Source organism: Fundulus heteroclitus, chromosome 5 (genome assembly GCF_011125445.2).
Source record: "Fundulus heteroclitus isolate FHET01 chromosome 5, MU-UCD_Fhet_4.1, whole genome shotgun sequence".
In the NCBI taxonomy this organism is placed as follows: Eukaryota; Metazoa; Chordata; class Actinopteri; order Cyprinodontiformes; family Fundulidae; genus Fundulus; species Fundulus heteroclitus.
In genome coordinates this window covers 24900694-24922452 of record NC_046365.1, presented here as the reverse complement: position 1 = coordinate 24922452, position 21759 = coordinate 24900694, and the positions used below count along the sequence as shown (strand labels likewise).

The 21759-nt window shown below is 40.2% G+C and overlaps 1 protein-coding gene across 1 annotated transcript in view; it reads right to left on the bottom strand.

The window, feature by feature from the left end:
* aspscr1 (ASPSCR1 tether for SLC2A4, UBX domain containing) overlaps positions 1-20549 on the bottom strand; it is a 34009-nt gene extending 13460 nt beyond the window's left edge. The window contains exons 1-12 of the mRNA XM_036137270.1: positions 20416-20549; positions 20127-20182; positions 18077-18191; positions 13420-13520; positions 10293-10350; positions 10112-10185; positions 8085-8637; positions 7370-7429; positions 4802-4941; positions 3928-4009; positions 2559-2625; positions 2189-2251 (exon numbers count right to left, since the gene is read on the bottom strand). Of these exons, the coding sequence (XP_035993163.1) occupies positions 2189-2251; positions 2559-2625; positions 3928-4009; positions 4802-4941; positions 7370-7429; positions 8085-8637; positions 10112-10185; positions 10293-10350; positions 13420-13520; positions 18077-18191; positions 20127-20182; positions 20416-20505 (1459 nt within the window). The 5' untranslated portion in view covers positions 20506-20549. The remainder of the gene's footprint in view (positions 1-2188; positions 2252-2558; positions 2626-3927; positions 4010-4801; positions 4942-7369; positions 7430-8084; positions 8638-10111; positions 10186-10292; positions 10351-13419; positions 13521-18076; positions 18192-20126; positions 20183-20415) is intronic.
* Positions 20550-21759: the final 1210 nt, after the last annotated feature.

The window sequence follows — 21759 nt, the reverse complement described above, 5'->3', positions numbered from 1 at the left end:
GGAATCATCACTTTGGGCCTCAGAGAGCAGCACAAAACAAGCCTAAAAAGATCCTTCGCCTGTGAAAGGTGCCTTTTATTCCCCAAACTGCTTTAAATGAAACGAGAAACCAGAAAAACAAATTAAAACTAATTATTAGCACGAGTAGTGGTGGCCGAAGGGCTTAGCAACTTAACTCAGCAGTAACTTAATAATTAAGGGATGAAAGTTATTTTTTTTATTAGCAATGCTGCTTAAAAATGTGAGTGGCACCGTTATAGAGGAGGCAAGAAATGACATCTTAAACTGAATCTACACACGTTCTTGTTTGTATTCATGCTAGCATTGGCATTACAGCACAGCTGATTGCTGCAGGAATTGGAAAAGTAACGGTTTATAGAGAGGCCAGTATTTCAGACGTAATTATTTTTCATTTGTTTTTCCTTGTGGCGACCATGTTTTATGATACATTTTGTATTTTGTGTGTCCTGCTGCTTCCACTGTTTGTATAGCTGAGGACGTATAACCATTAAAGTCCTTTCAGTGTTGTGTAATTGTTAGGACGTCTTAGTGGCCAAAAAACAAAATCCCTTTCAACAAGCGAAGAGAATTGTTGCAAACACACAGTAATTTGAGTTTTATGCTACTTCTAGAAGCTCCTGTGGTTACAATCAACCTATGCAATTTTTTTTATTTACAGATTCAAACTGCCTAAAATGTACTTTTATATTGTCCCTATGGTTAAAAGTCCTTAGGATGAGATGCCGGAGTGGCCAAGATTTCTACATATAGCGAGCCGCATGTGGCATGTCTACCAGTGGCCTGCAGCCTACTTAACTTAGTAAACAGTCTAACTATTAAACCAGCCAATCTTCGCTTATTAGACCCTTCAGTGTAACTCTGTACACAGCAGAACTTTACAGAAATTCAGCCACTAACTTCAGGTTTATTTGCATGAATAATGTATTAATTACTGCTCCCCACTGAGCTACCGTCTGTCACTACAGGCTTGCTAAGGAGGAGTGACTGCATCAAGTTAATGTCAATGCAATCTTCCCTAGAAAGATAACTTCTTACCAACTGGAACGATAAACTGATTTCAACTGTATTGTATTTATGATTTGTAGTGTTAAAGCAGCACAGTGTAACTTTTAGCCACTAGGGGGCGCTAGACCCTGTAACGTCCAGGTATAGCGCCCCTGAAGGTCAATGGCAACACTGCACTGTTACAAAATTAAACTTTAGAATCTGATAACAGATCGCTGTGGACCAGCAGATTGAGAAATCATCGAGTTCCTTGAAAAGATGAGTCCTCATTCGTCCAAAATGACGATGCAAAAATAGAATTGGTCTTGCATCCTGATTGCTCTTTCATCAAACACCAACGAGCAAATTTAGCAAGATCCAGTCTGGTTTTTCCTCTGGAGCGATCTCTGTCTCGCTTTCTCTTTTTGGCCTCCTCAGACATAGTTTTCCTCTTTTTGCTCCCCTCAGCCATGACGGAACCAAAGCATAGCTCTCGTGTTTAAGGGGACGTCAGACTGCCGTAAAGCGGCACTCTAGGTCACATGACCCATTCAGCGACGGAACCGACCGAGTTTTTGAGAAGAGTAGCCCACACAGAGCATTGATACGCACCGAGTGCTGTATCTTGACCTGAAATATCCTTTATTATATCTCATAATCTAATGGGTCAAAACTTCAACGGTGTTGTTTTAAGTAATATAAACCTGTTTATATGACTGTATTGTATTACCTTGATCTGATTATATATTTATGCTGCATAATAATTAGATATACTTGATGTATAAAGTGCCTTCGTGTGTCATTTGCTGCTCTATACATAAACTGAATTGAATAGAAATGCGTGTCACGGTTAGTGTTTCATTTGTTAATCAAAGGTGATGTTAAAGTTTGTTTATAAATCAGGATTAGATAGATAGATAGATAGATAGATAGATAGATAGATAGATAGATAGATAGATAGATAGATAGATAGATAGATAGATAGATAGATAGATAGATAGATAGATAGATAGATAGATAGATAGATAGATAGATAGATAGATAGATAGATAGATAGATAGATAGATAGATAGATAGATAGATAGATAGATAGATAGATAGATAGATAGATAGATAGATAGATAGATAGATTCGATACATGACAATAGTGTGAACAACTAATGGGAGAATAAATACAACTTACACAAGTAGAAACTGATCTGAGGATCCTCCAGGTGGCTCCTCACAAATTGTCTCACTGCACCGACTGGACAAAAAGTAAAAAGGTAGTTAGAGACAATCTACAGCACCATCACTCAGTCTGTAGACTCTAATTCATGTTTCAGAAGAATTTCCCTTTAATGTGTTTTTTTTTTTACTTTCTGCTGGCTGTGACTGACGATCCCTGGAGTTACAGACTCGTCTCATTCTTTTCTGTCTCTATAACTCTGCTGCGGCTGCAGTCATGAGTGTGGTTACGGAGCCACAAGTATGCCTCGCATTGCAGCCATACCTGTGGCTAGTCAGGTGAAATGAGCGCCCTTCACGATGTGCACAAACACAAGCACACGCACCTGTCTCAAGGGGCCTGAAGAAGCCCTGAAGAACATGTCTGTCTGGAAACTGGACCCTCAGGACCACCTGGAGACGCAGAGGTTAAGCAAAGTCTGTATTTTAAAAGAAGCACGATGCACAGTGTCTTTGCCTCTTGAAATTCTCACATTTTGTAGCATTACAGTCACAAGATTCTGTGCATTTCTGGGGGATTTTATAGTCGGACCAACACAGAATAGTTGAAGGAAAAGGATATATGGGCTTTTATACATGTAAAAATCTGAAAAGCGTAGCATGCGTTTGTGTTCAGATTCCCTGAAACGACCTTTTGCTTCAATTGCCGTAGCAAGCTTTTAGGACATGCTTCCACCAGCTTTGAACATCTGGAGAATAAATAGGCCCCTTATTCTTTGAAAAGTAGCCCAAACTCAATCAGACTGGTCTTGCAAAAAGATTTAGGCTCTGGACTTTGACTTGTCCATTTTAACGGCTTGATATACTTTGATCTAAACTGATCAGGCTTGATGTTTGGGGCCATTGTCCTACAGGGAGGGGAACCACCAAGCTTCTGAAGCTTAAAACATTGTTTTATCACCACAGCTTTCTATGTGACCTGATGGCTGTGATCCTAGTATTTGCAATGCTGTTTGTGTCCTTATCTTCACTAACAAGAGAAGCTGCATTTATACTGTTTAAATTACACAGTGGTGGACTTGCTTCACCAATTAGCTGACTTGGGTAGGTAATTAGCTGTACTAGAGCTTATTTAGCGAGTAAAGGGGGCCGAATATAAATCTGTGTCATACTTTTAAGATTTCTAATGGTTAAAAAAAAAAAGAACTAAAAACCACAAATCATGTTCCTTTTACTTCACAATCATGAACTACTAAATGTTAGTCTGTCACAAAAAAAGTTTGTCATCGTAATGTGACAAAGTTTAAGGGGTGTGAATATTAGTGTTGCACCGATGTCATTTTTTGACCCCAATACCGATACCCGATACCCGGCTGTGCAGTATTGACCGATACCATCTGTTTGAAATTAATGTGTGTGTGTATATACGAAGAACTGCATACCACTTAGGGTAGTAGAACTTTTTATTGCCTACCTGGAATGGGTGACAATAGTTGAATAAACTTTTGGCTCTCAAAGGCCAAAATAGTGCAACATTCGTGAACTTATATAACATGTATAATACTAGTCGGGAGAGAGAAGGCTGCGTTCAAGTGACATACAAACATCAAAATGGTATCGGTGCCTATTTGTTGGTACTCACCGATACCACCATTTTAGTGCTGGATCGGAGCCCCGTCCCATACTGGTATCGGTATCGGTGCAACACTAGTGAAAACTTTTGCAAAGCCATGCTGATAAGAGGAACCTGCTCACTTTGGGATATCGCTCCATCTTCTCCTTCATCTGAGCTTCTCTCAGAGATTTAGTGAGAAGCGGCGCCTCCTCCAACAGCTTCCTAAAAAGACATGGGGGTGGGGGTGGCACAGAGACACACGCAGGGTTCAGATAGACAGAGATGAGCTGCGGGCTGTTTGTTCACCGGCGAAGCAGACGAGCCTGTGTGTGGCCGGGTCTTGCGTGTTGTGCATGTCAGCGGCAGAGACAAACCGCTGCGGTCCACCTAACTCCAGCTTTTGGGTAATTGCAGTCATCGACATGGTAGCAGCGTCGCAACGAGGCGGCACGTTGCGCTGATGTTGACGCAGATTAAAAGGTTAGGCACAGCGAGCTCTCAACCTGACCGTGTTTGGTCCGGGACTGGTTGAGCTAATTGCTCCCAGCACGCCGCGTTTCCAAAGCCTTTGTAGTGTGAGTGGAGTTTTATAAAACACACACACACAATGTCTCTGCAGCTGCGGCCGGCCGCGGATGCATCCAGAGATAGCGCTGCAAACCCAGTCGCATCTGTTTTGGAGAAGCGCTCATAAATAAACACAACAAGAAAAAAACCTTCAAGCTTGAATTAGGCAGGAAGAAAGAAATGACTTCTAAACACTCGCCGTGATGCCCGGCATTCTTCCCGCCTGTGGCCTCGCATCATTGCTCTGGTATTCAACAATTAATAGTTACATATTGACAAAGCACCGCAGGACCACATGCAGAACGGACTCATTATCTGCTTCAAAGAGCGCAGGGCCAGAAGTCGCATTCAGATGGGTTTCTGCAGCAACGGGGGATTTAAACTGGCAAACAAACAAATCGCCTGGCTCCTTTTTTCTTTTTCTTTTTTTACTTCCCCTCCACCCACCTCTCGCTCTTCAGCTGGGCGAAGCGCTTGCGCACGTCGTCCACGGTCACGTCAAAGAACTCGTCGGGCAGATCGGCGTGGTCCTCGGTCTGACGGGACGTGGCGTCCATGTTGTAGATCAGAGGCTCCCGGTCAACGGGCTGTTCAAAGAAAGAAGCGACGCGTGGCGACATGGTGATTTACAGCATCTTGCGAAATTGAACTCTTTCCACATTTTGTTGCCTTACAAGCAGAAACTTCAAGGAATTTTACTTGGATTTAAAAAGGGAAAGATCAACACAAAGTTGTGCATAATTGGGGAGTGAAGAAGTCACCTGGTTATTGAACAGGGTAGGGCTAGGTAATAGATTTTTTTAAAAAGATATAAGATGAGACTATATAGTTTCTATCGAGGTGGTTTATGTTGCATTATAATTATGCTTTTATGTTTTCCAGTAGGTTATTTTTCCGCCATTTCTCACAGTTATCTAAAACTGTTTGTTAAAAATGTGCCTGTGAGACATCTGGGATAAAAGCTTTGATTCAGAGATGACTTTTTAGAATTACTTTATTAAAACAGAAAAATATCTAGATAAATATCGTGCATCGGCATTCTGCCTAAAAATATCCAGATGTTATTTTAGAACAGTTTGTAATTTGATCCCAGTGTAAATCCAGCTGTTCTGTGAAGGCCTCAGTAGTTTGTTGAAGAACATCAGAGAACATCGTGAAGACCGAGGAACACAGCAGGTAGGTCAGGGATATAACTGTGGATGTGTTTAAAGGTGCATAGCCACGTTATTTCACTTTTTAAAAAAAAAATGTATACGTCAGTGGAGGAGTTTAAGTATCTTGGGGTCTTGTTCACGAATGAGGGAAGGATGGAGCCGGAGATCAACAGGCGGATTGGTGCAGCGTCTGCTGTGAAGCGGGCGCTGTACCGATCCGTTGTGGTGAAGAGAGAGCTGAGCCAAAAGGCGAAGCTCTCGATTTACCAGTCGATCTACGTTCCTACCCTCATCTATGGTCACGAGCTTTGGGTCGTGACCGAAAGAACGAGATCCCGGATACAAGCGGCTGAAATGAGTTTTCTCCGTAGTGTGTCTGGGCTCTCCCTTAGAGATAGGGTGAGGAGCTCAGTCATCCGGGGAGGACTCAGAGTAGAGCCGCTGCTCCTCCACGTCGAGAGGAGCCAGTTGAGGTGGCTCGGGCATCTGGTTAGGATGCCTCCTGGACGCATCACTGGTGAGGTGTTCCGGGCACATCCCACCGGGAGGAGGCCCAGGGGAAAACCCAGGACACGCTGGAGGGACTATGTCTCCCGGCTGGCCTGGGAACGCCTTGGGATTCCTCCTGAGGAGCTGGCCCAAGTGGCCGGGGAGAGGGACGTCTGGGCCTCCCTACTGAAGCTGCTACCCCCGCGACCCGACCCCGGATAAGCGGAAGAAGACGGACGGATGAATGGATGGATGGGTGGGTGGATGGAATACGTCAGTAGCTCACTCTGGTTGCATACAAGGTTTTTATGAAACATTATCACATCCTGTTGGTCTATTAGATGCTATTTTGTTGTTTTATGCTTTGTTTTTGATCAATTTGTTAGTAAATAAAGGCTTTCGTGTTTATTCACTTTTTTAATGGAAGTGCAAACTGTGCATGCGCAGCAGGGGATAAAAAAGGAAGCGGCTAACAGCTATTAGCATCTCCAGGCAAAACAATGAAGAATGTTCCATGATATAGTGAAAAAAAATGCTAAAAAAAAAATAAGATTCCAAGAGGTAAAAGACTGGAATGTGGTTGGGGATACAGTATGAATGTTGGTGTTTACTGAAGCGGACGCTAAACCTGCCGATTGCTCAGATGTGACCGCTGCACTGCAAAAACGGATCTAAAAATAAGTAAAAGTTAATGCATTTATTCTTTATTTGAGCAGGTAAATAAGATTATCTGCCAATGGATTGAGTATTTTTACCCCTAAAATAAGATAATTAGACATTCTGCACTTGAAATAAGATGATGGAGATGAATTGTTCACATTTTAAGTGCAAAAAAAATGTTGACGGCAGCATCACGCTGTGGGCATGCTTTTTTAAAATAGACAGGTTAGTCTCAAAAGGAGGTTTACCTTCCAGTAAAAAATGGTGAATTGTGGATTAGAAATTAAAATGTGTGTTTCCAGATGCTCTCCATCTGAACTGACCGAGCTTTAGCTACTTAGCAAAGAAGAATGAGCAAAGTTCTCAGTCGCTAGACGTGCTAAACTGATGGAGACTTACCCCAAAAGACACTTAAAAGGGGGCTCTTACAAAATATTTCCTCACACCTTTCAGGTATAAAAAAAGGGAGACTCTTCACCATTATGTGCTACTTTGATGATCTACCACATAAAACCACCCAAAAAAAATACATAGAAGTGTGCGGATGTAGCATGACAAAATGAGAAAATGTTCAAGCAGTGTGAGAGAAACAGTGCACACGAAACAAGGCAGAAGAAAGGGATTCATAAAAAAATATGAATAAATGAATGTCAAATGTCACTTTTTTTTAATAAAGGGAGAACATGCATCTGCAGATAACTCAAAAGTTTACCTCTAAAAACTCTTGTCTGTTCTCCACATCCTGGTCTTGCAGGTTGGCCGTTGCTTTACACTAAAAACAAAAACTCAAATGTCTTATGGATAAAGCCAAGAAGCCTCATGCAGATCAATTCAAGATAATCGTCGTTATGTCGAGGTGATCAGGAAGGTACAGAGCTACGATTTAATCAATGGCACCTCAAAAACAAACAAAGGGGCGAGAGTGTTTCACTTTCTAAATAACAAAAGCAGCAGAATTTCACTTCAAATGTGTGTGAAATATCATTTGATCACAGATGAAATCCACTTTCCAGACATATTTAATAACACATTTGAACAATTTCTTGTACGTAGATGCAACAAACGCACCAGAGGCCCCGATTCGCTCAGCCTTATTCCACGCCACCGTAGCTTTCCTTTGATTATATGAATCAACCAAATGATAGAGGCGCTTTTTGCTCTTTTTCTAACCGTTAAATCTGATACGAACGCCGATTTAATTTCTGTGACCAGTTTCATAAGCAGTGCCTCCTCTACCCTCTCAGAAACAAAAAAAAGGAGGCAAAGGTGAAACACACCTTGAAGTGGTTGAGCAAAAAGAGGATTTTAAAACACCCATTGCTCTACGAGAGCAGCTTGAAACGCCAGCTTTAAAATCTGTCCTCAGGTGCAGTGATTAAATGATATGTTACAGTCAGTATACGTATGTCTGTGTTGCTGGGACTCACCTTAGTGCTCGAGCTGTGGCTTGGCTTGGCCTTCTTGGCTTTGGGCGACTCCGCTGCTGTGGTTAAAGCCGACAGAGCTGGGGACGACGATGAAGACGGCGTTCGTCCGCTCTCTCCGCCCAGAGCTCCCAGACGTTGACCACCACCAGAAAAAGGAACAAAAGGAGCTGCTGGAGCCGAGGAGGAGGAAGAGGAGGAGGAAGAGGATGGGTGAGAGTTCGAACCTGAAGGTCCGGCTTCCTCTCCATCCTCGACTGCTGCTTCACTCCCCGTGAGAGGGACTTTGGGTCGCACCACATCCTGAGGCTTTGCAAAGGCTTCAGTGATGGAGCTTGCAGCCGGGACTGGAGTCGGCGCAGGTGGGGCTTCCAGTGGCTCACGAGGAATCGAGTTATTAGTTGTTACAACGTCTGCCGACGTGTCAGGAATCACGGGAGCAGCATTAGGCTGAGGTGAAGGGCCGGGAGGGGCTTCCTTTGCAGCAGGTGTGACTGGCACTGCAGCAGCTTCATCCTCCTCTCCTGCTGCCTTTTTGTCCTTTTTGAGTTGAAACCTGAAACGGAGTAAAAATCACAACACTAAACCTGATCACTTACACTAAAAATTATCAAAAAAAAAAAAAAAAAAAGGAGGCATAGCCTTGGACTTTGTGATTTTACTGTCTTATTGATTCAAATGTTTTTAACCGCTTTTTCTTAATTTTCTTTCCTTCTTTATTTTGCACCTGCCGCACTTTGTTGTAACTGTGGTTGTTTTAATGTGATTTATAAATAAATAAAAGTTAAAAACAACATAAAAAATGTCTTATTATCATTAGATAAGAGATTTCATATCATTTATTTATTTTATGTATGTATTTATTGGACCATGAGTCCGGAATAAAGTCTATCTATCTATCTATCTATCTATCTATCTATCTATCTGAGATGCATCGAAACTTTCTCAGTGAGCAAATCCACACGTTTTTCACCTTGATCGGCCAGAAATTGAAAAATTTTATCTTTTTTTGGTCAGTGAATGCAACATACTGGATGCTATCAGTGGGCTGGTAGCACACTCCTTGGTGTGGAAGCTGTCATATTTTCAGTGGTTAAGCGTTTAAGATGAAGCTAAAAGTAGCATAAAGTTGTGAGAATATATTAGAAAAAACAAATAATGACAAGTTGAGACAATCTGGAGGTTTGTTTATGCTGCATGAGAGCGACCGAGCAAACCTTCAGCAGCTAACAGGAAGGCTGGCAGTATCACAGTCATTACATTTTCCAGCCCTTGTGTTATGGCACGCGTTTAATTAGGAAATGCTAAGTGTTTTGGCAAGATGCATGTTTTCAGATGCGTCTCTGCTCCAGCACACCTGAATCAAATGATTGCATGACAACACCAGATGCCATCAAGGGTTGCATGAATGTGAGAGAGAGCAAACCTTCAGCAGCTAACAGGAAGGGTTGCAGTGACCTGTTAATCACCCATTTATTTAAGTCAGGTGTGTGGAGGCAGGGAAACATCTAAAACCTGCAGAACAGTGGCTCCCCAAGGATCAGCATTGAAAACCACTGCTCTAAAATACACATCAGAACTGCAGCAATTCAAAATTGAGCTTCATAATTATTTTTGTCAGCGTTTTCAAAATAGTAAAAAATCACAATTTACAGCAACTGCTGCCTCACACAGTAGTACAGCGTCACCTCTCCGATCCAAAATGAAGATTGGCCACTAAAACCCCTGATCGCTGCATCTTTAGTTTTCACGTCTGATTCAGATTTGTTCAAAGTTACTTTAGTCCTAAAGACAAAATGTTTTAGTGTGATGAAGTTCAGTAAGAAAGTGATAAATTTCTAAAAGGACAAAGAATTACAACTTTTTTTTAAAAACACCTGAGGCGGGAAGAGGGGTCACACTCTGTGAATTTGTGTTCAGATGTATTTGGAAATTGAACTACAGACTTCAAAGTCTAAAGCTCAGAGAGGAATAACTTTATTAACCCAGCAGCAGATAACAGTAGCTTTCAACACATAATAAGAGCCTACCTGACAATGGCACTTCCTCCTGTAAGACCCAGAGACTTCAGAGTGGTTTTCTTCAAAGCTTCCTCTCCGCTCACCTACACACACATGGACAAGCAGCTGTGTTTCCATAAAACTCACTTTCATCTCTTGTAGTAAAAAAAAAAAAAAAAAAAAAAGGGAGAGTTAAAGCAAGGCTTCATACCTCGTCTCTCATGTAAACACACACAGGAGTGGCTCCAGATTCGGTCAGCTCCGACACGCTGGGAGGAGGCAGGGACAGTGGGATTAAAAAACTACGATTAAACCCGTAGGTCCCCCCCCCCCTCTTTAAAAAGAGGGAAATAACAATGAAACCTCATCCGATGACTTGCAACGCTGCATGTGTAAACCATGTGGGCACAATGTCGTGCAGAAATGAACCGAACCATAAATATTTTACTATTGTTTCCCCTAAATTCCTAAAAATCAAAGCCTGCCCTTCTGCCTCTCGTCATCCCCTACATCCCCCCCCCCCCCCCTCGTTGGTGGAGAACCGATACTCATTTTGAACCGCGGCACAACTCTCCTGGCAGAGAATCAGGATACGCGGTGATGTAACTGCACGGAGACGGGGATGGAGGCCGGCGGGCCGCGGGAGCACCTGGGACCGCACAGCTGGAACTACTGAGCAACAGCTGTGTGTGTGTGTGTGTGTGTGTGTGTGTGTGTGTGTGAAAGGTGAGCGGTGATGTGTGGGAGGGCCTCCACAGCGAGGCCGGAGGTTGTTTCAGGGACGGCGTTCATTTCTCATGCTAACGACGAGCCGAAATCTGCGTCACGCGTAGGAGGTGCGTTCATTTTATGCCACATTGGAGGAACGTCTTCTTTAAACGGCCCATCTGTTCTGAGTCATCCGTTTATTTCCCAGTTGTTTTATATTAGCTATTTGGTGCGTCTCTGTTCTTATTGGGTAACGTGTAATCCCTGATTGCTTTTCAAGTGAAATGCTTAACGTGTTGTTCCATCGAGGACAAACTGAGATGTTTGTTTTATTTATTTATTTTTTTTCAAAAGGTGATGACAATGGACATACGTCAGTATCTTTTAAAGTAAAACCTATTCTACTTTCTTCTATTCAGAAATGAGCCCAACATCACAAATTAACCCCTTTTGTTTTCTTGTGACAATAGCCTCTGATTCTCTCGTCTTTTTGTGAAAACTACAGAAAAATCTTAATGACGGGAACGGATGCTTTGGCCTTCTAATTAAGCCTTGAACTAAAACTGTCTCTCATCTACGAGAACGAGGAGCTCCCGCGTTTCAGTGGTCCGTTAGCTCTCTATCAGGTTTTGATGGAAAATAACCTACACCATGCATTCCCCCAAAACAAGATCAGCTCAACGCTCTGGTCTCCATAGAAGAAGAGCTTTCCTGATTTCAACAACAGGGCTGGTGAGAAATGTGCCTCTCAGAAATACAGATGAGCAAAATTCATATATATGAATAAGAACTTTTCACCCCATTTACTAATTATAAGTATCGGGTTAACCATATCTAGCAGGTTATCAAAGCTTTTAAATACCAGGATATGAAATGCTGCATCAAATCAAGTAATATTTCTAACCCAAAAACTTAATTTATATCTCAGTTTAGCTTGAATCTTAAGTACAAATTCAACTCTGTTGAATCTGTCTTTGTTGTTTAAATAATAACACTACCTCCAGTTAACCGTAAAAAATTAACGCTGAGAGAACTCGGCAAAGGAAAATCATATTTTTTATAACGCAGTTCCCCATTTATCAGTAAAGTTATTGAAAAAGCCGTGTTTCAGCAGTTAAATAGTTTCCTTAAAATGACCAGCTGTGCTCACCACAGCACTGAGGCCGCCCTCGTCAAAGTGTTCAATGACATCCACATAAATACAGACTGTAGAAGAACCACAGTGATAGTTCTGTTGGGCCTCAGCGCAGCATTTCACACTGTTGACCGTGACATATTATTAAAGTGACTGGAGAGCCGGGTCGGACTCTCTGGTACAGCACTCAATTGGGTCAAATCCTCAGAATCAGAAATATTTTAATAATGGTAGGATACTTTAAATCCTACCAAAAGAACAGGGACTTATTTGTGTCAACAGGTAACTTCTCATCAGAGTGGACAAAAGTCACATGTGGGGGACCCCAAGGTTCAATGCTGGGACCCCTTCTATTCAGTATCTATATGCCCCCACCAGCTGAGGTAATAATAAGAAACAAGATAAGTTATCATAACTATGCAGATGATACACAGCTCTACACCAGGTGACTCTGAATGGATGCTTAGAACAAATCAATGCATGGGTGTGCTGCTGGTGTTCTCACTAAAACCAGGAAGATGGAGCACATCATTCCAGTTCTGAAGTTCTTACACTGGCTCCCTGTAGCTCAGAGAATAGACTTTAAAATATTTCTGTTAGTTTATAAACCACTTAATAAACAGTTTAGCACCTAAATACATTAAAGACCTGTTGTTGCTGTATCAACTCTCCAGACTCCTGAGATCTTCAGGGTCTGGTCTACTCTGCATACCCAGACCCAGAACCAAACATGGAGAAGCAGCATTCAGCTTCTATGCTCCATAAATCTGGAACAAACTTCCAGAAAACTGCAAAACAGCAGAAACACTGAGTTCTTTAAATCAAGACTGAAAACCCTCCTGTTTAGAGTTGCTTTTGACCCAAAATAACAGGAACACTGACCAACATATTTGATGTGTGTTGATGTTTTCACCTGATACAATTTAATATTTACTGGTGTCACAACTAGTAAATGTTTCATGATGTAAAGCACTTTGAACCGCCTTGCTGCTGAAATGTGCTATACTTGTAAACTTGACTTGAAAAAAACTTTTATTTTTTGCCCTTCCAACATAAACGCCTTCTGAGAATCAAAGAAATATTACATTTAAAAACAAAAAAAACTTCTCTTTTCCAGTAATTAGGAGCAACACGACAATAAACACTGTCATAATTGACCCAGATGCTTTATTCCATTGTATCAGCTCCCTAATGGCTTCAGGAGAACAATAATATACATTTAAATTTAAGACTTAATACTAATTGAACAATATACCCATCTAAACATGTATTACACCCAATTTCAGCTTTGATTCATCAACTTTTACTAAGAAATGAATATGAAACTGATCATTTTTAATTTAATGAACTAAAATATATTCCATTTTGAAAAAAAAAGAAGCTAAATTTGATTTATTAACAACTGCTGGAATTTGAATGGAGTCCAATATTATCTGCTTTTTCAGGCCAACGGCCATCAAACCGCTGCTGAGGTCACCTCGCGTTCACCACGCACCTGATCTGAGGGAAATGTGCGATCAGCTCCCACAGGCTCTGTCCGCAGGAGAAGGAACCCTGGAGCCGAGAGCCGTCCTCCATCTGGAGCGCGATCCGCACCTGACGCGCCAGAAACCACAAGAACACGGCGGTGAGGTTTTAAAGACCTGACACGTTCCAACTTAGACAAACAACCATGACGCAGAAACAAGCGGCACTCGTAAAGCATCGGCAGCAGTTCATCCACAGTAAACTTCAAAAAGCAAAAACAATTGAAAACACCGCTCAGATGCTAAAACAGGCATTATAAAAAAAACACTTTGAAGTTTCTTCCTTTGGCTTTTAAAAGTAAGAAAAATAACGTTATATATCCCTAAACCTCAAGAATCCCACATTGATAAAATCTAAGGAAACGTTATTGGCTCTTTGATCTGGAGCCATTTTTTTTGTTTTGTTTTTTTTAAGAGGGATAAACTCTTTGATAATCCAACTTGTTTAAGGCGCACATGTGTGGCCTACATCAGCGTGGAAATGAGTAACACACCAGGCAACAGTGTGAGGCTGATGTTCTCCGTCTCTGAGTCACACTACGAGTTGTTTATGTTTACGCCGGGATGCTGTTGTCCGGCGCGGAGAGAGAAAGAGCGCGCTGAGCATCAGCACACCGACGGAGATGAAACGGGAGAGATGGGTGTCAACGCCAGAAGGCTCACGCACACACCAGCCCGCCCGAGGTGAGCGGACATGCGAATACGTAGACGGATAAGCGAGGGCGCATGTCGGCCATCCGTCAAATGAACGGAGCGGCGGATCAAACGCAGCAGCGAGTTTTACTGCTCAGATTATCGCGCTATGATGTCATAGGAAAGTACAGCTCAGCCACAACAAAGTCTGCTTCTCTGGAGGCAAATGAGAGTGGACCAAAAAAAAGGGAATTTACAAATTCCTAACACCGATCATTAAACCCACACACCGAGATGGGCCGATGATGTAAGAAATGAAGTGCTAAACGACACCAGAGCTTTAAACGTGTTCATCGGCAAGAGATCTAACAAATACAGGGTTATAACGCATTTGTAAAACACTACAAGACCAAAGCTTTTCAGAGTCAAGTTTCCTCAATGTCTGCTTTTTAAAGAACAAATATGTAGAAAGACATCAAAGTTTTAACTTCTTATTATTGTAACGCACAGGATTCACTTCAAGCTGGCATTTCTAAATTAATGAGTGATGCTGCCGATTGTACAAAACATGCAACTTTTTCACTGATAACTTGGTGGTAAAAAGCATTGACTGAAGTACATGGATTTTGTAGTCTCTCTCAAATAAGCTTCTTCGGGACACCGGATACATAAAGAAGTGTGATTCGTATCACTAGCCTGCACACAGTAGCTGCACTAAATCACATTTTCTAAAGTTATTCATATTGATGCTGTAATGGAGAAAACTGTGAGCGTCTGACCCACGGTTTGAATTTTCTTGCCGTTTTCAAAACATCAATAACAGGAATTTATTGTTGTCACCATTCATCAAAACACTTTTTAGACGAAATGTTTCAGTATAACAACAAACGATACGACAAATGACCAAAGGACACATCTGCAGTGGGATCTCAGATGAAAACGCGTCGTCTCTTGAGACTTTAGAGACCAGTCCACATGTGAATAATGAAGTTTAAGGTTCCTTTCCTCGTCCTTTTTTAAACCAAGAAATGGCCTCTTATGGGAAATAGAGGAACGACAGGCTACTGACTGCATCAGTTAGAGTTAAATAACTTGTTAACAGCTGCAACGTATTTAAATGCTGCAGCACTTTCCCAGTTTGAGGCCCTTTGCTTAGTTAAATCCAGGTGGTGCCCTTATTTGCTCAGGCAGTTTATAACTCACTGCAAGCAAAAAAATTACTCTAATCATCTTCTTTTTTTTTTCTTATTAAAAAGGACTAAATCCCCTTTTTTTTTAAATCTGGGATGAAGAGCATAAATGTGCATGTTAGCAATGCAAAAAAATACCCATAAAAGCCAAATCCCAACTCTTGGAGGGCGTCCAGGCTTGAAAGCGTCCCAAACAGCGTGCAGATCTGCATTCTGAGAAGATTTGCCATGTTATGCTTCAAACTCAAAGTAGAAATATAAAGTTTTCCCATATTTAGCGCTACAGATTCAGAAATGTATTTGCTGCCTTTTCTGTAACTGATTTTTTTTCCTTCTCTGTGTGTCTCTGCTTTCAACAACAAAATCTCTCAGCCGCCCATCAGCTCCTCTACACAAGTTGTCAGCAATCTGACGCGGCATGTGCAATATGAGTTTAGCATTTTTTCACAATATTTTCCAATGTTTATTGTCGTATCATTAAAGGTGACCAAAAGAAAAAGAAAAAGAATAAAATTACATAATTCAAGACAGTCTTTGTGGCTATAAATCCTTCACTACTACTATATATTATAGATTATTAAAACCAAAAATATTTTCATCAAACATGCTTCTTTACACTGCAAAAATGAAACTAAAAATAAGTCAAATATCCTTGAAATTAGTGTATTTGTCCTTGATTTGAGCAGGTAAATAAGATGATTTGCCAATGGAATGAGATTTTTGTACTTAAAATAGGAATAACTCATCTCCATCATCTTATTTAGAGGGCAGAATAACTAATTATCTTATTTTAGGGGTCAAGATACTCGGCAAGATGCCTGCTCAAATCAAGGACAAATGCACTCATTTCAAGAAAATTTTACTTCTTTTTAGTTCTGTTTTTGCAGTGTACTACCACAAACACATTACGCAGCACTAATGTGATGCCAATCATAACACAATGACGACTCTAATCCATCACGTTCTGCAAGCATTGTCACAGTAACTGTAGTACTCTTACAGTTAGGGGTGGACAATAATTCAATATGTACCGCAATATAACTTTATTCATTAAAAGGTGATATGACATTTCCAATATGTCAGTATATACATTACAGTCCATGATTACAGCATTTGTCACTGACTGCCATTCTGAGTTTTATGTAATTTTTTTTTTTTTTTTTAAAGGCAAGTATTTCTAAAATGTTATATCGAAGGAGTTTTGTAAACATGGAAAAATAATTGTCATATGTTTTGGACAGGCATCTGCTGTGGGCATCCTTTGCCGTCTTTCTGATATCGTAATTATATCGTATTGACAGGAATTAAGAAATATATTGTGATATAAGTTTTGGCAATATCGTCCAGCCCTACTCAGAGTACATCAGAGACCAAAATAATCACATGTGGGGTTCCCCAAGGGTCCATCTTGGGTCCTCTCCTATTTAATGTCTACATGCTCCCTCCAGCTCAGATTATAAAAACATTATCATTACCATAACTATGCAGACGACACACAGCTCTACATCACCATGTCACCAGCTGACTATGAACCCTTTCAAGTGCTGAGTGAATTTTTTCGGAGAAATCAATGCATGGATGTGCTAAAATTTTCTAGTTGAATAAAAAACAAAACTTCATCTAGGGCTGCATGATTTAGCAATATACAACCATAATTGTGAACACTGAAACTTTATTATATTAAGTTTATAGCCCAACTTATCTTGACCTGCTGCTATTATTGCGCTGCAGTGTGCTTTCCTCTATAATGTTTCCTCTTTCATGTAAAGCACTTTGAATAGTGTTGTTACTGAAATGTGCTATTCAGAAACTCTTGTCTTGCCTTATGGTACCAACGATGGAAGAAGATTTGGAAAAGCAAAATTAAAACTTTAAACTGCATGACCAGGATTTGAGGTTTGGAAACATCATCCATTATATTTTCTTCTTATTCTCTCAGGATGACTGATCCTTATCATAAGTTTTTTAGCATGCAGTCAGACTATGGAGCCGTTTCTGTTCATGTTTTCCAGACACTGAATGCAGATTCATTGTTACACTTGAGCTACTGTTATAAGGAAATAAAAGAAAATACTTTGAGCTTATTTTGCCAATATGCTTGGGCTCAAAATACCCAAAACAAAAAACAAAACAATAAAGAAAATGTCTCTGTCCAGAGCACAAACCACTTTTGCCTTAAAATCCCACACAAATACTAACATCTAAATAGTGACGGGTTAATGACTCATTTCAAAACAATAATCTAGCTGGACCTAATCAATGCGCATCCATACACGTGGATTTAAAACAACACATGTAGGGGATCAAAAGCCTGTGATTTAAAATACCTTAAAGGTGTTTTGATTTCAGCACATTCCTTATTCATTTTGGTGCATAAAAACATTCTTAAAAAAAAAAAAAAAAGTGTCCTTGGAGGTTTTCTTTAATCGGGAAGAGTCAGAAACGTAGAAAGAGGGTTTACGTGGTCTGCGGTGGCCAATGGTGACGTCGGCTTTCTCGTCCCTGTGAAGCAGATCCCACTGAGTTCTGCAGTGATCCCCCACTAACTGGGAACATCGTGTGGGGCCACTTTTATTCCTCCAATCATGTCCTGCTGCATAACTGGACATTTTAATATAATGTTTAAAACGATTTTACCAAGAAACAACTGAAAATCTGCTAATCTTTTGCCTCCAGTTATTCCAACAAGCAGATGATCAACACTCCCAAATGCACCTCCAACGCTGTCTTTATGATTCTGGTCATGACCGGATTTAGCTAATGCTTCTCACACAACAATTATTTAAAGTGTGCTTGAACTGACCTGGCCGTCCGCTCCACCTTGCTTCCTTGTACTCGTCACCATTTCTAGTTTGGCATTGTTGGGAAGGTTGGCAAACCTCCACGGCAGCGTCAGGTCAAGAACGGTCCTCTGAAACCTGTCAGCAAGTTTAAATCAGAAACAAGGCAGCTGAAATTTGTAGCTTTTACTTGCCGTGTCATATCCTAATTACAAAAAGGATCCTGCTGGGCTTCTCATCTTAACCATATTGACATTGTCGTCAGCATATAATCAAGGTGTGATGGAAACAGGCTTTTGGGGTAAATCTAGCAAATATAAACTGTAAAAATGGCTCAGGCCTTTGTTGTGGTTTCTAGTGGACAAAGTAGGTGGAAAGAAAACACTCCATTAGGCAACCCTATAATTAGACACTAAAAAACAAACTCACATAGATGAGCATTTTTAAGAAATATTTTATCCATCTCAGTTTAGGTGACTAAAAAAAAAGAACGAGTACAGGAGGTAAAATCCTTTTTTTGGTCGATCTCAATAGTGTTTATTACAAATAAATCAACATGGTGTACTAAAAGCACACTCAAAAAAACTGCTACGTCCACATGTCTTTTTTAATATAACTAAAACAAAATTTTTAATGGATAAAATAGGGAGGCAGACACTTGTGAACATAACGCCAGTGAAGGGAAACTTTAGAGAGCCGCAACATGTTCCTAACACCTTCTTATGCCAACTTGAGGTTAAAACACAATTGCAAAGTCCAGCTAATATATAATTTATTAAAAAAATAAATAAATCATAAATGGAGACATACTGTATATAGTATAGGATTTTAAGATCCTTAGTGTATCCCTGCAGTGCACCTGTGGTCAACGGATAAACCGGATACAGAAAGTCTACACACCCACATTAAGATGACTGGTTCTTATAATGTAATAAAAGTTTAAAAAAGATAAATTATTTTTTAAAACCATTCCATCTTCAACATCTTCAATCTGTATTTGTCAACAGAAAAACTTGGAACTGGATAAAATAAAAGTAATGCGGTTTCTAAATGGGCACCACTTTTAAATGGGGATGTGGCTGTGCTCAGAAAAACCTGACGTTAAAACTCAAGGTAAATGGGGGTCTTTTCAACAAAGCCACTATTTAAGGGGGCTTCAATTAATGGCAAATAATGTTCAGGTGCAACATCTTGCAGGGTCTGCAGAGACCTTCCAAAGCATCAGCAGGATCTCAGTGGCAAATGCTATTAATCAGGACAAGGCCACATTCACTCCTGCAGATTAAATCCTACATCAGAGGTCCAGAAATATGTCTGATCAGGTAAGTATTATTTCTGTTTTGTTGTTACAACAGTCTGAGCTCAGATTGCCAGGTCATGTGACCCATTCGGCAACGGATCCAACCCTCTCAAGTCACATAGGCGAGTTTTTGAGAGGGGCAGCCCGCACGGAGCATCGATACGCGCCAAATACTATATATTGACCTGAGAAATCATTTTATATATCTCAAATTAAACTTGGGTCAAAACTTACACGCCCCTGCTTTAAGGATTGCCTCTTTTAGCGTGCCAAAGATCCAAAGCATACATCCAAATAACCTAAAGAATGCCTTCACTTGAAGAAAATACAGATCCTGACAAGACAAGATGTGCATCGCTGACAGAGTCCTATCAGAAAATACAGAGTGCTGAAATAAAAAAGCAAAGGTTTAAGAGTTGGCACGCTTATGCAGTTATACTATTGAAGCTTCTCTCCAGCTGAACCGTTTAGTGTGCATAAATTAATCTGTATATAACAAAGTAAACATGGAGTTTAACAGTGGCGTGTAGACTTTTTTTTTTAAAGAATTCTTTAGAAATTGCTCCAACATATCGGATGTTTAAAATGCTGCAACTTTCCTAGCTTTTAATCCAGATAAACCATCATGCGATCAATTTGAAATAAAATATCTTTGAAACACCCAATGCAAATATTAAATAGATAGATAGATAGATAGATAGATAGATAGATAGATAGATAGATAGATAGATAGATAGATAGATAGATAGATAGATAGATAGATTCACACTTACTTTAAACCGTGATCATTGGGGTCGAATCCATGTTTTTTGCAAACATCTTCCAGCACCTGAGCGAGGTGAACACAGCCAGAGGGCTACAGGTTAAACCACTACAGATAATTACACAGGTATACTAACTTGATGAGCCTTAAAGGCAAAAACTGACCCGTCACTGGCTAGCAGGTGTTAGCCTAGCATGCTAAGCGAGAAACAGTTCGCTCCTGTGTGTTCACGCAGAAATAGGAACATATAAAGCTCCACGGGACCGAGAGCACCGCGTGGGTCTCAAACAAGGAGTTACCTGTAGTAAAGATGTGTTTGGAGCCACTTTGATGGGCTGTCGTCTCCCGTTTGGAGTCAGAACCGTCACAGCTGAACCGCTGGCTGCCATTGTTTGCAGTGACGTCACAGTGTTTGTTTGAATCAACTTTATTGTCCTCGTCGCACATAGGACACGCACGTGAATGAAGCTGGAGCTGACTTGCTGCACAGCAAACGTGTTCAGTACGTTTGTTCTTGTTTTAAAAAAAACTATAATAAAATAATAATAATAATAATAATAATAATAATAATAATAATAATAATAATAATAATAATAATAATAATAATAATAGCTACTTTTAATACTATTACATCAATGAGTATTAACGAAGTATATATTGAACAGCCACAAATGTATAAGAGAATATAATGATTTATCAATATATGTAGTGCATTGTTGAATATACGGCTTGCACAACGATAAACTTACAGAATGTGTTAAATAATAGCACTGTTGGTAATTGATTCCAAAGTGTACAATTTTTTGTTGACAAGTACGTACTGTAATCATCCCCGTTTTGCAGGTGGATAGATTAGACTAAAGGTCGATTTCCCTGTATGTTTAAATTTACAACGCATCCCCATTTTTTGCTCAGCTGTTTATATTTGTAAATAAGAGATGCAAAAGTTTCTGGCTCAACTTCCAAGGTGCATGAAGAGGGTCAACGAACTGGTAAGAAGAAAACTTCAGCAACACTTGAAGTATTACAAGCAAACTTTATTAGCAGGCCAACACATTTTGGCTTGTGGCCTTCTTCATGGTCATACATATATTTATATATAACCCATTACACTGTCTTTACCAACCAAGTACAACATTGGATAAAATAATCTAATGTTGTAGTTCTTTGTAAAAGAACAAAAGAGATAATATTTCCAAACTTTTTTTTTTATCAATCAGTTGATTGTATTTACCAACAACACTCCCTGAGGCGCTTAAGTGTGCAAATAGTCCTTTGCAGCTAATGGATTCATTTTCTAGTCGAAAAGTCAGACAGCAGTCTGCAATAATGTGCAATAAATGTAGGTCTTCAAGTTGCAGAGCTGTGCAACTTGCATGGATGTTCAAACAGACAGTCCTTGAGAAGTTGAAGCGGGTGCGAATGCACATGAGAAATGGAGGACTAATAAACCCCTGGGGAGAATCCGACAAAGGTGGTTTAAATCTTCAACAAAGTGTGTGGGAAGTTGATTTTCCTACTACACTCATATTCAGTAAATTAAAACATGTATTTCTAACAGGCTTGCTTGTCAGATTAAAATGACCTTTTAAAAAAACAACATTTAAGCAGGTACTAAATATACTTTTCACGAAGCCCCCACT